Source organism: Callorhinus ursinus, unplaced genomic scaffold (genome assembly GCF_003265705.2).
Source record: "Callorhinus ursinus isolate GAN/ISIS: 27379988/994484 unplaced genomic scaffold, GSC_fseal_2.0 scaffold29, whole genome shotgun sequence".
In the NCBI taxonomy this organism is placed as follows: Eukaryota; Metazoa; Chordata; class Mammalia; order Carnivora; family Otariidae; genus Callorhinus; species Callorhinus ursinus.
The window spans coordinates 11,061,890-11,076,113 of NW_027397091.1; the positions used below are offsets into that span (position 1 = coordinate 11,061,890).

Consider the following 14,224-nt stretch of genomic DNA (forward strand, 5'->3'; position numbering starts at 1 on the left):
ATCTTATATGTAGAAAACTCTAAGATTCCACAAAAAATTTTAGAACTAATAAATTTAGCAAAGTTGCAAGATACAGTATCCACACACAAAAATCAGTTGCATTTCTATATACTAACAATGAACAAGCCTAAAAGAAAATTAAGGAAGCAATCCCATTCAAAACAGCATAAAAAAATAAAGCACTTAGAAATAAACTTACCAAGGAGGCATAAGACAAACATTGAAAACTACGTAAGTTTGCTAAGAGAAATTAAAGAAGATAAAAATAAATAGAAAGACATCATGTGTTCACGAAGTGAAAGATTCAATATTTTTAAAATGTTAATAGTACCCAAAGTGATTACAGATTTAGTACAATCCCTATCAAAATCCCAGTGGCATTTTTTTTTCTTCAGAAATGGAAGAATTCCTCCGAAATTCATTCGGAATCTGAGGGACTCTGACTAGCCACAACAATCTGGAGAGATAAAAACAATGTTGTAGGTCTAACATTTCCTAATATCAAAAATTTTTACAAAGCTATAGTAATTAAGACAGTGTATAATGGAATAAAGACAGATGTGAAACAGAACAGAGAGCTAGGCAGTAAACCTTCATATATGGTCAAATGATCTTCAGCAACAGTGCCAAGACCATTCAGTGAAGGGAAAGGACAGTCTTTTCAACAAATTTGACTGGGAAAATTGGATATCCACATACAAAAGAATAAAGTATACTATATACAAAAGTTAACTCAAAATGGGTTAAAGACCTAAATGTAAGACCTGAAAGTATAAAAACTCCTAGAAGAGAACATAGAGAAAAGCTTTATGATATTGCATTTGGTGATGATTTCTTGGATATGATACCAAAAGCATAGGCAAAAAAGTACAAATAGATAAACTGGGCCACATCAAAATTTAAAGCTTCATTGTATCCAAGGGCATTATCAAGAGAATGAAAAAGCAACACGGAAGGGAGAAAATGTCGGCAAATTATGTATCTTATAAGTGGTCAATATCTAGAATATATAAAGAACTCTTACAATTCAACAATAAAAAGTCAAATGATTCTATTTAAAGGGGTACGTTGTGTGGCTCTTGATTTTGGCTCAGGTCATGATCTCAGGGTTGTGAGATCTAGTCCTGTGATGGCTCTGTGTTGGGCATGGAGCCTGTTTAAGATTCTCTCCCTCTCCCTCAGCCCCTCCTCACCCTTGTGCATGCATGTACACATGCTCTCTCTCTCTCTCAAAAAATAAAAATAAAAAAAAATGGGCAAAGGACTTGAATAGACATTTCCCCAAAGAAGATATAAATGACCAATAAGCACATGAAAATAGGCTCAACATCACTAACCGTAAGGGAAATGTAAATCAAAACCACAATGAGATACCACCTCACACCCACTAGGATGGTTAATATAAAAAACACCCACCAACCCAGCAACATAGAAAAATCACAAATGTTGGTGATGATGTGGAGAAATTAGACTCTTGTGCACTTATACCCAAAAGAACTGAAAGCAGGATATCAAGATATTTGTACACCCATGTTCATAGCAGCATTATTCACAATAGCCAAAAGTTGTAAGCAACCCAGTATCCATCATGGATAAATGTATAAACAAAATGTGGCATATACATACAATAGAAAATTATTCAGCCTTAAAAAGGAAGGAAATTCTGACACATGCTACATGAGGATGAATCTTTAGGATGTTAAGCTAAGTGAAATAAGCCAGTCACAAAAAGACAAATACTGCATGATTCTACTTATATGAGATGCTTAGAGTAGTCAAATCATAGAACAGAGGGGTGCCTGGGTGGCTCAGTTGTTAAGCGTCTGCCTTCGGCTCAGGTCATGATCCCAGAGTCCTGGGATCGAGTTCCACATAGGGCTCCCTGCTCTGTGGAGAGGCTGCTTCTTCCTCTCCCACTCCCTTTGCTGTGTTCCCTCTCTTGCTGTGTCTCTCTTAAAAAAAAAATCAGAATAGAAACTAGAATGGTGGTTGCCAGGGGCTGGGAGGAGAGAAGTGGACACTTGTCTTGTGGGTATAGAGTTTCAGTGTTACAAGATGAAAGAGTTCTGGAGATTGATTGTACAATACGTGTACTAAGGTGTACTAACACTAATCAACTGTACATTTAAAATAGTTATTTTATGTATATTTTACCACAATTAAACAAACAAAACCCCTTGAATTCTGAAACACATTTGTTCCCAAGGTTTTGAGAAAGGAACTGTGCTCCTGTAGTATAGCCATCAACTCTCAGCGAACTAAGAAGGAATATGAGGATGTGAATGATGAGCAGTGAAAGGGGCACGTGGATTTGAGGTCCTGGTGGGACTGAAGCATTGATGGAGTAACTTAGAAAGCCCCAGGTGGTCTTCAGAGACTTGGAAGCTTAAATTTTTAATTTGGAAAAGACATAGTCCAGATTATGACCATGGGAGTAGAGAGAGGGTGTATGTAGTTACTGGAGCAGAAAAAAAAAAAATCTAAATAATGGGACTGAGAAGCTCGAATTCATGGATACTGAAATCTCTGAGATCTGGAGAGAAAGGCCACAAGCCACTTCTCCATCCTCATCTCCTATTATTCTCCTAATGAAAATGTAGCAATAAGGAAAGGGAAGGATACCCACCACCCCAACTAGGACCAACATGATTGTGTAGTGGGAGAAAATGCTTGAGAGGGCTGCAGGGGAAGTTCTCAGGAGAAAACTAGATTTCAGTTACAGTGAAGGTAAAGGTAACATTTGGAGAAGTAGGACCCCAAGAGAGGTGATTAGAAAGAAAGTAAGGGTCCAGGGGATGGAGAAACCACCCATTTTATAACGAAAGTCTTGGGGAGACGGTAATAGCACGTTGAATTAAATCTGTAAACCCTTATTGTACATACTGCATGCAAAGCATTGCATTAGAAAAGATTAAAAGATACTTTCTTGCTTCTCTGGGCTTGGAGCTAGTTTGCAGGGACATGGCTAAATACACCAAGAATGTTGAAATCATTGGTAAATATGAGACCTATTATGGCGGCCTCCCTTAGGAGAATGGTGAAGAAAATGGAAATAAGCCAGCACAGCAAGTACATTTGCTCCTTCTTGTGGCAAAACCAAGATGAACAGATGAGATATGGGGATCTGGCACTATTGTTCCTGCAGGAAAATGGAAGCTGGTGATACCTGGACCTATACCACCACTTCTGCCATCACAGTAAAGTCCACCATCAGACAGCTGAGGAAATTGAAAGACCAGTAGAAGCTCCACCATTTGAAACACTGCTAGCCTATTACAAAAGCCTTCATTTATATAACAACAACAGCAACAAAGATACTTTCTTACCCTTCAGAAGCTCATGAAATCAATTTAAGCAATATCAAACAGAGACTTCACAAAGCTAAAAAAAAAAATCAGAACTTTTGGAAATTCCAAATTCTAGTAACTGTATTTGGTACATGGTAGGCATTGTGTTGAATGAATGAAATTTGTAATACGAAGATCTTTTAAATCTGAGTGGGCTTAGTTATTCTACTTTGTAAATTGGGGATAGTAACTAGCCATTTAAATAACCAGTTGACATCCTTTATAGAAATGTTGGGAGGAATAAAATGATGCAAAGGGATTTCATAAAGACTAAATTATCACATAACTGTAAGACATGATTATGAATATGAATTATGAATATAATGACATAAATTAAGGTACCAAATATGTGAAAAACATCTATCTACTGGAACAAGATATTTATCTCAAAAACAAAAAGAATGTGTCTGTCTAGTTGAAATACAGAGTGGAACCTAGCACTCTTGGAACTCTGGTGAAACTGTTCAGTGCTGAGAGCTGGGCTACCTTTTCCTTGTTTTCAGAGTTTTCATTGTTGCTCTTGGTGGTGAATGTCATAATAGCCCCTCAGTGGTACACTTGAATTGCTCCCTAAAGGGGCATCAGTTACTCCCTGGTACTACATTAGATACCTGGGGATTTATCATCTGTGATCATGATCATTGTTTAATACAGAAGAAAATAACACAAAAATCCTGAAAATATTAGATCCTTACACAAGACAAAATGTCTTTAACTGTTTGTGTGTGTGTGTGTGTGTGTGTGTGTGTTTACAAAGTGCGTGTTGGGGGAATAGAGGAGTAGATGACACTCTTTTGTGAACTGTGGAGTTGTAAAGCCAGAAAGAAAAAAACTAGGGAAAGAGAAGCTATACTTCGGTGGGTTTAAAAAAATTACAATGTAAATAGTAATTATTATGAAAGATAATCAGAATTTACCAGGTCTACAATGGGGTTAGAGATGGGAAAAGGTGTTTTCAGCCAGACAGTATCTTATTTGCAAAGGAGTCATGAAACAATATGGCATGTTTAGTGAACAGAGGTTACTTTACTCTGGCTGTAGTATAGAGTCCTATTTTCACTTCCGCTGTCTGAGCTCTATGACGTTGGTACTAAAGAAGTTTAAAAAAACAGATACTCCATTGGAGGTTGGTGAGATATAAAAGCAGTCTACCCTGGCATATTTTCTCATTTTATTACATTTTTTTATGTTATGTTAATCGCCATATATTACATCATTAGTTTTTGATATAGTGTTCCATGATTCATTGTTTGCGTATAACACCTAGTGCTCCATTCAGTATGTGCCCTCTTTAATACCCATCACCAGGCTAGCCCATCCCCCCAGCCCCCTCTCCTGTAGAACCCCCAGGTTGTTTCTCAGAGTCCATAGTCTCTCATGGTTCATCTCCCCCTCCAATTTCCCCCCCTTCATTTTTCCCTTCCTACTATCTTCTTTTTTTTTAAAAAACATATAATGTATTATTTGTTTCAGAGGTACAGGTCTGTGATTCAACAGTCTTACACAATTCACAGTGCTCACCATAGCACACACCCTCCCCAATGTCTATCACTCAGCCACCCCATCATTCCCACCCCCCACCACTCCAGCAACCCTCAAATTGTTTTCTGAGATTAAGAATTCCTCATATCAGTGAGATCATATGATACATGTCTTTCTCTGATTGACTTATTTCACTCAGCATAACACCCTCCAGTTCCATCCACGTCGTTGCAAATGGCAAGATCTCATTCCTTTTGATGGCTGCATAATATTCCATGGTGTATATATACCACCTCTTCTTTATCCATTCATCTGTCGATGGACATCTTGGCTCTTTCCACCGTTTGGCTATTTTGGACATTGCTGCTATAAACATCAGAGTGCATGTACCCCTTCGGATCCCTACATTTGTATCTTTGGGGTAAATACCCAGTAGTGCAATTGCTGGGTCATAGGGTAGCCTATTTTCAACTTTTTGAGGAACCTCCATACTGTTTTCCAGAGTGGCTGCACCAGCTTGCATTCCCACCAACAGTGTAGGAGGGTCCCACTTTCTCTGCATCCCCGCCAACATCTGTCGTTTCCTGACTTGTGAATTTTAGCCATTCTGACTGGTGTGAGGTGGTATCTCACTGAGGTTTTGATTTGAATTTCCCTGATGCCAACCAATGTTGAGCACTTTTTCATGTGTCTGTTGGCCATTTGGATGTCTTTGCAGAAATCTCTGTTCATGTCTTCTGCCCATTTCTTTCTTTTTAAAAAATTTTTTATTGTTATGTTAATCACCATACATTACATCATTAATTTTTGATATAGTGTTCCATGATTCATTGTTTGTGCATAACACCCAGTGCTCCACGCAGAACATGCCCTCTTTAATACCCATCACCAGGCTAACCCATTCCCCCAGCCCCCTCCCCTCTAGAACCCTCAGTTTGTTTTTCAGAGTCCATCATCTCTCATGGTTCATCAAGCCACCGATTTACCCCCTTCATTCTTCCCCTCCTGCTATCTTCTTCTTCTTCTTCTTTTTCCTTAACATATATTGCATTATTTGTTTCAGAGGTACAGCTCTGTGATTCAACAGTCTTGCACAATTCACAGTGCTCACCATAGCACATACCCTCCCCAATGTCTATCACCCAGCCACCCCATCCCTCCCACACTAACCCTACTCCAGCAACCCTCAGTTTGTTTCCTGAGATTAAGAATTCCTCATATCAGTGAGGTCATATGATAAATGTCTTTCTCTGATTGACTTATTTCACTCAGTATAACACCTTCCAGTTCTATCCACGTCGTTGCAAATGGCAAGATCTCATTCCTTTTGATGGCTGCATAATATTACATCATGTATATATACCACATCTTCTTTATCCATTCATCTGTCGATGGACATCTGGGCTCTTTCCAGTTTTCTTCTGCCCATTTCTTGATTGAATTATTTGTTCTTTGGGTGCTGAGTTTGATAAGTTCTTTATAGATTTTGGATACTAGCCCTTTATCTGATATGTCATTTGCAAATATCTTCTCCCATTCTGTGGGTTGTCTTTTGGTTTTGTTGACTGTTTCTTTTGCTGTGCAAAAGCTTTTTATCTTGAAGTCCCGATAGTTTATCTTTGCCTTTGCTTCCCTTGCCTTTGGTGATGTTTCTAGGAAGAAGTTGCTGCAGCTGAGGTCGAAGAGGTTGCTGCCTGTGTTCTCCTCAAGGATTTTGATAGACTCCTGTCTCACTTTTAGGTCTTTCAACCATTTGGAGTCTTATTTTTGTGTGTGGTGTAAGGAAATGGTCCAGTTTCATTCTTCTGCATGTGCCTGTCCAATTTTCCCAACACCATTTGTTGAAGAGACTGTCTTTTTTCCACTGGACATTCTTTCCTGTTTTGTCAAGGATTAGTTCACCATAGACTTGAGGGTCCATTTCTGGGCTCTCTATTCTGTTCCATTGATCTATGTGTCTGTTTCTGTACCAGTACCATACTGTCTTGATGATGACAACCTTGTAATAGAGCTGGAAGTCCGGAATTGTGATGCCGCCAGCTTTGCTTTTCTTTTTCAACATTCCTCTGGCTATTTGGGTTCTTTTCTGGTTCCATACAACTTTTAGGATTATTTGTTCCATTTCTTTGAAAAAAGTGGATAGTATTTTGATAGGGATTGCATTGAATGTGTAGATTGCTCTAGGTAGCATTGACTTCTTCACAATATTTGTTCTTCCAATCCATGAGCATGGAATATTTTCCCATTTCTTTGTGTCTTCCGCAATTTCTCTCATGAGTATTTTATAGTTTTCTGAGTACAGATTCTTTGCCTCTTTGGTTAGATTTATTCCTAGCTATCTTATGGTTTTGGGTGCAATTGTAAATGGGATTAACTCCCTAATTTTTCTGTCTTCTGTCTTGTTGTTGGTGTATAGGAATGCCACTGATTTCTGTGCATTGATTTTATATCCTGCCACTTGACTGAATTCCTGTATGAGTTCTAGCAGTTTTGGGGTGGAGTCTTTTGGGTTTTCCACATAAAGTATCATATCATCTGCAAAGAGTGAGAGTTTGACTTCTTCTTTGCTGATTTGGATGCCTTTGATTTCTTTTTGTTCTCTGATTGCTGTGGCTAGGACTTCTAATACTATCTTGAATAGCAGTGGTGAGAGTGGACATCCCTGCCACATTCCTGACCTTAGGGGAAAAGCTCTCAGCTTTTCCCTGTTGAGAATGATATTCGCTGTAGATTTTCATAGATGGCTTTTATGAGATTGAGGTATGTACCCTCTATCCCTATACTCTGACGAGTTTTGATCAAGAAAGGATGTACTTTGTCAAACGCTTTTTCTGCATCTATTGAGAGGATCCTATGATTCTTGTTCTTTCTTTTGTTAATGTATTGTATCACATTGATTGATTTGCAAATGTTGAAGCAACCTTGCAGCCCAGGGATAAATCCCACTTGGTTGTGGTGAATAATCCTTTTAATGTACTGTTGGATCCTATTGGCTAGTATTTTGGTGAGAATTTTTGCATCCATGTTCATCAAGGATATTGGTCTGTAATTCTCCTTTTTGATGGGGTCTTTGTCTGGTTTGGGGATCAAGGTAATGGTGGCCCCATAAAGCAAGTTCTCCTTCCATTTCTATTTTTTGGAACAGTTTCTGATTTTGGGATCAGGGTAATGGTGGCCTCATAAAGCAAGTTTGGAAGTTTTCCTTCCATTTCTATTTTTTGGAACAGTTTCCTGTTTTGAGATCAAGGTAATGGTGGCCTCATAAAGCAAGTTTGGAAGTTTTCCTTCCATCTCTATTTTTTGGAACAGTTTCAAAGAATAGGTATTAATTCTTCTTTAAATGTTTGGTAGAATTCCCCTGGGAAGCCATCCGGCCCTGGGCTTTTTTGTTTGTTGGGAGATTTTTGATACTGCTTCAATTTCCTTAGTGGTTATAGGTCTGTTCAGGTTTTCTATTTCTTCCTGGCTCAGTTTTGGTAGTTGATACATTTCTAGGAATGCATCCATTTCTTCCGGGTTATCTAGTTTGCTGGCATAGTGTTGCTCATAACATGTTCTTACAATTGTTTGTATTTCTTTGGTGTTGGTTGTGATCGCTCCTCTTTCGTTCATGATTTTGTTGATTTGGGTCATTTCTCTTTTCTTTTTGATAAGTCTGGCCAGGGGTTTATCAGTCTTGTTAATTCTTTCAAAGAACCAGCTCCTAGTTTCGTTGATCTGTTCTACTGTTCTTTTGGTTTCTATTTCATTGATTTCTGCTCTGATCTTTATGATTTCTCTTCTCCTGCTGGGTTTAGGCTTTATTGGCTGTTCTTTCTCCAGCTCCTTTAGGTGTAGGGTTAGGTTGTGTAATTGAGACCTTTCTTGTTTCTTGAGAAAGGCTTGTATTGCTATATACTTTCCTGTCAGGACCGTCTTTGCTGCATCCCAAAGACTTTGAACAGTTGTGTTTTCATTTTCATTGGTGTCCATGAATTTTTTTAATTCTTCTTTAATCTCCTGGTTGACCCATTCATTCTTTAGTAGGATGCTCTTTAGTCTCCATGTATTTGAGTTTTCCGACTTTCATCTTTTGACTGAGTTCTAGTTTCAAAGCATTGTGGTCTGTAAATATGCATGGAATGATCCCAACCTTTCCGTACCGGTTGAGACCTGATTTGTGACCTAGGATGTGATCTATTCTGGAGAATGTTCCATGGCACTAGAGAAGAATGTGTTTTCTGTTGCTTTGGGATGGAATGTTCTGAATATATCTGTGAAGTCCATTTGGTCCAGTGTGTCATTTAAAGTCTTTACTTCCTTGTTGATCTTTTGCTTAGATGATCTGTCCATTTCAGTGAGGGGGGTGTTAAAGTCCCCCACTATTATTGTATTGTTGTCAATGTGTTTCTTTGCTTTTATTATTAATTGCCTTATATAATTGGCTGCTCCCATGTTCGGGGCATAGATATTTACAATTGTTAGATCTTCTTGTTGGATAGAGCCTTTAAGTAAGATATAGTGTCCTTCCTCATCTCCTATTATAGTTTTTGGTTTAAAATCTAATTTGTCTGGTATAAGGATTGCCACCCCAGCTTTCTTTTGGTGTCCATGAGCATGGTAAATGGCTTTCCACCCCCTCACTTTTAATCTGGGGATGTCTTTGGGTCTAAAATGAGTCTCTTGCAGACAGCATATTGATGCGTCTTTTTTTTTTTATCCAATCTGATAGCCTGTATCTTTTTATTGGGGCATTTAGCCCATTTACATTCAGGGTAACTATTGAAAGATATGAATTTAGTGCCATTGTATTGCCTGTAAGGTGACTGTTACTGTATATTGTTTGTTTTCCTTTTTGGTCTATGTTACTTTTAGGCTCTGTCTTTGCTTAGAGGACTCCTTTCAATATTTCTTGGAGGCCTGTTTTCGTGTTTGCAAATTCCTTTAGTTTTTGTTTGTCATGGAAGCTTTTTATCTCTCCTTGTATTTTCAATGACAGCCTAGCTGGATATAGTATTCTTGGCTGCATATTTTTCTCTTTTAGTGCTCTGAATATATCATGCCAGTCCTTTGTGGCCTGCCAGGTCTCTGTGGATGGGTCTGTTTCCAATATAATGTTTCTACCATCGTAGGTTACATATCTCTTCTCCCGAGCTGCTTTCAGGATTTTCTCTTTGTCTCTGAGACTCGTAAGTTTTACTATTAGGTGTTGGGATATTGACCTATTTTTATTGACTTTGAGGGGGGTTCTCTGTGCCTCCTGGATTTTGATGCCTGTTTCCTTCCCCACATTAGGGAAGTTCTCTGCTATAATTTGCTCCAATATACCTTCTGCCCCTCTCTCTCTTTCTTCTTCTGGGTTCCCAATTATTCTAATATTGTTTCGTCTTATGGTGTCACTTATCTCTCGAATTCTGCCCTCATGATCCAGTATTTGTTTATCTCTCTTTTTCTCAGCTTCTTTATTTACCATCATTTGGTCTTTTATATCACTAATTCCCTCTTCTGCCTCATTTTCCTAGCAGTGAGAGCCTCCATTTTTGATTACTCCTTATTAATAGCCTTTTTGATTTTGACTTGGTTAGATTTTAGTTCTTTTATTTCTCCAGAAAGGGTTTTTCTAATATCTTCCATGCTTTTTTCAAGCCCAGCTAGTATCTTTAAAATCATCATTCTGAACTCTAGTTCCAACAACTTACTAATATCCATATTGATTAGGTCCCTGGCAGTCGGTACTGCCTCTTGTTCTTTTTTTTGAGGTGATTTTTTCCATCTTGTCATTTTGTCCAGAGGAGAAGAGATGAATGAGAGAACAAAATGCTAACAGGGTAAAAACGACTCCAGAAAATTATATACTAAACAAATCAGAAGAGACCGGGACCCAGGGGAAAAGAAAGGGAAAGATAGAAAAAAGAGGAAAAAAAAAAAGAAAAAGATAAAAAGAAACAAACAAACAAAAAAAACAGAATATGATCAAATATGATCAGGCTGGTGCATAGATCAGTGCCACACACTAGATTTTGGGCATATTTTGGTCTGTTAGAAGAAAGTGCCTCCCAACATTTTAAAGAAAAAAAAAGTTATATATGTACAAAAATAAGGGTAAATATGATGAAGGGATGGATTATGACTGTAAAGATGAAAATTACAACAGATTTTATAAAAGGAATTGCTAAGATAAGAAGTTCGTTGAAAAAAGAAAGAAGAGGATTTAAAAAGAAAAAGGAAAATGGGAGAGAATGTGATCAGGCAGGAGACTAGAACAAAGCCATACACTAGAGATTCAGGGTATATTTTGGTCTGTTAGAAGAAACTGTATCCCAAAATTTTAAAGAGAGAACTTATATATATATACCAAAAATAAGGTTAACTACTATGAAGGGATAGAATATAACTCTAAAAATGAAAAATAAAAAAGAGTTTTTTAAAAATGGGATTGGAAGATGTTGGTTGAAAAAGGAAAAAGAAAAATTCAAAAAAAAGAAAGAAAAAGTTAAAAAAATTAACTTGGAAAGACTAAAAAATCATGGGAAAAAAGCTATGAATTCTATGTGCTGTATTCCCCTAGTGCTGGTGATCCACCATTCTCATTGATCGGTAAACTTGGTCTTGCTGGCTGTTCTTGCTGATCTTCTGGGGGAGGGGCCTATTGCCATGGTTTCCAAATGTCTTTGCCAGAGGCAGAACTGCCCCGCCTTTGCCGGGTCTGGGCTAAGTAATCTGCTCGGGTTTGCTCTCGGGAGCTTTTGTTCCCTGGAAACTTTCCGTACAGCTTTGGAGATCGAGAGTGAAAATGGCGGCCTCCCAATCTCCGCCCTGGAGGAGCCAAGAACTCGGGGTCCCACTCCTCATTGCGTCCCCAGAGAAAAGCAGTCAGTCACTCCTGTCTCCCCGGTCTCCGGCCTCACTCCGTGCTCACCTGGCCTGTGACCGAGCGTTTCTATCTCTGGCGCAGGACCCCATGTGGAGTCTCCAAACCCAGCAGATCCCTGCGGTGTGCTCCCGCGCTGCTCCTCCCCGGGGAGGAAGGGGAGTTCCCCGGATCTGCCACTTGTTTGGTCCCTGATGGAAGAGCAGTGGCCCGACTGGGCCGCGGATCACGGTTTATGGCAATCCCGAACTGAGAGCCCACTCCTCCTCGGCTCCATCTCTGCAGCCAGCTTCCCTGCTTTGATACCTGGGAGCTCTGTTGCACTCAGGCAGCCCCGGTCTTTGTGTGACCCCGAGGGTCCTGAGACCACACTGTCCCAGAGATGGTTCCATCCCCCGCTTAGCCACTGGAGTGACATCCCTCAGCGGAGCTGACTTCTAAAAGTTCTGATTTTGTGCTCGGCTGCTCTACCACTTGCCGGTAGCAGCTGACGGAGGCCCCCTCCCCCACTGTCTATCCTCCCGAATATTGCCTCGGAATCACTTCTCTGTATGTCCTACCTTCCAGAAAGTGGTCGCTTTTGTGTTCAGAGAGTTGTTGATATTCTTTTCTTTGATATTCTGTTGAGTTCGTAGGTGTTCAGAATGGTTTGATCCCTATCCAGCTGAATGCCTGGGACCAGGTGAAATTTAGGTCTCCTACTCCTCTGCCATCTTGCTCCTCCCCCTCTGTTTTCTCATTTTTGACATGAAGATAGTACTTTTGTTTTTTCCATATTCTGAGATCTTTTAGTATAGTTTATATATTTTTTGCTTGGCTTTACATGGGTAGAGCTAGGGTTCTTTCCGTATTTACTATATGGGCCTCATTGACTAATGCTGGGCATTGGGGAGGATACCTATGATCAGTGCCCTTGATCTCATGGAGCTCCTTAATTTCAAAGGGTGCTTTCATATGTTATTGGACAGGCACTGCATATCACAAGATATCAAGAGCCCACAAGAGAAAGCCAAATGACCTGATGAAACTGGTGAATTTTTAGCTTCCACCTGTCTAAAGATAAACTCTGAGCTTATGCCAAGGTCACTTCTATTTCGCAGATAATAATCCCATTGCTCATTATGGAATGTTTTAGTTAGGGTAATGGGGAACAGCAAAATTTGGAGAAGTTTACAAAATGTGGCGATGTAGGGAGGAATTTTTAATTTATATAAACATTTTTTCAAAGTTTCCTTCTTTAATTAGGATTTAAGATTTATTGATTTTTCAATAAACATTTATTGAGTGCCTGCTATGTGTAGGACACTGTTCTAGTTGCTGGGATAGTAGCAGTGATCAACACAGACAAAAACCCCTACTCCCATGGAATTTATATTCCAGTGGAGGGAGAATGAGAACAAACATAACAAAATATGACATGTTACATAGTGATAACTGTGAGAGGTCAAATATAGCAGGGAAGGGAGACAGACAGAAGGTGTTGTGATAGGGCTTGCAATTTTAAAAATAGTGTGATTGCAAATTTACAGAATGGTCAGGGAAGGACCCTCCAAAAAGATGACAGTTGAGCAAAGATCTTAAGAAGATGAAGGCAGGGAGCCACATGGTTATCTGGGTTCCAGGATGTTCCAGCCAGAAAGAGCAGAAAGGTGGGTGCATACCTGGGGTTTCTGAGGAATAGCACAGAGCCCAATGTGTCCAGAATGGTAAGGAGACAGTAGTAGGAGATAATGTCAGAATTGAAATATGGGGCCAGACCACAGAGCCTAATATGCAAGGCACTGGTTTTACTCTGTGAGATGGGATGCCATGAAAGGGTTTCAAGTAAAGGAGTGACTTGAAATGAGTTACATTTATAGGATCAACAATGGTTACTGGGTTGAGAACAGACTGAAAATGTTGAATCCCCTACTTCCAAGATGTTAGAAGAAATCATGAAGTTAATAAAGTTTAATAAGCACCTGTGACTATAAGCCAGACTGGCCTCTTTCCTTTTTGTTTTAATATTTAGAACCTCAGACAGGTCATAGCTTATGAGAAAGCTCAGGGATAACATTCTTATCTTCTCACAGTGGAATGAGTAAATATTTGAGTGAATGAACAAAAATTGTTGATTGACAATGAAGCAAAAAAAAAAAAAAGAATAGAAACAACAGCCAGTACAATTACTTCGTTAAGAAATTCTGAGCATGCTGAATAAGTACTATGTATAATGCCTATAGCCTAAATTTTGTACTGCAGAAATGTAATGCTTTAGCAAAATATTTACCTGTGTAGTGGCATTTCTTTCCGTTTGCTTTTTACTATGCTTTTCTGCTTCAATATCTGCAATATACAAAAATTTTTATAAAATTGAAGATATTTTCTTTTTAACATTTCACTAAATCATTTCTTACTAAAAAACTTTCTAGATAACTTTTAGAACTCTTAAGAATAATAGTGGAAAATAATTTAAATTTAAAGTTACCAGTAACATGGTACAAAATAATTCCTTCATGGATAATTTTTCAGATGTAACTTGACACCAGAGACAATCTAAATACTT

At 38.8% G+C, this 14,224-nt stretch overlaps 1 protein-coding gene across 10 annotated transcripts in view; it reads right to left on the reverse strand.

Moving 5' to 3' along the window:
• SEL1L2 (SEL1L2 adaptor subunit of SYVN1 ubiquitin ligase) overlaps window positions 1-14,224 on the reverse strand; it is a 159,449-nt gene that overhangs the window by 118,705 nt on the left and 26,520 nt on the right. For all 10 annotated transcript variants that reach the window (XM_073878413.1, XM_073878412.1, XM_073878411.1 and 7 more), the window contains exon 2: window positions 13,949-14,004. In XM_073878413.1, coding sequence (XP_073734514.1) covers window positions 13,949-14,004 — 56 coding nt within the window. The remainder of the gene's footprint in view (window positions 1-13,948; window positions 14,005-14,224) is intronic.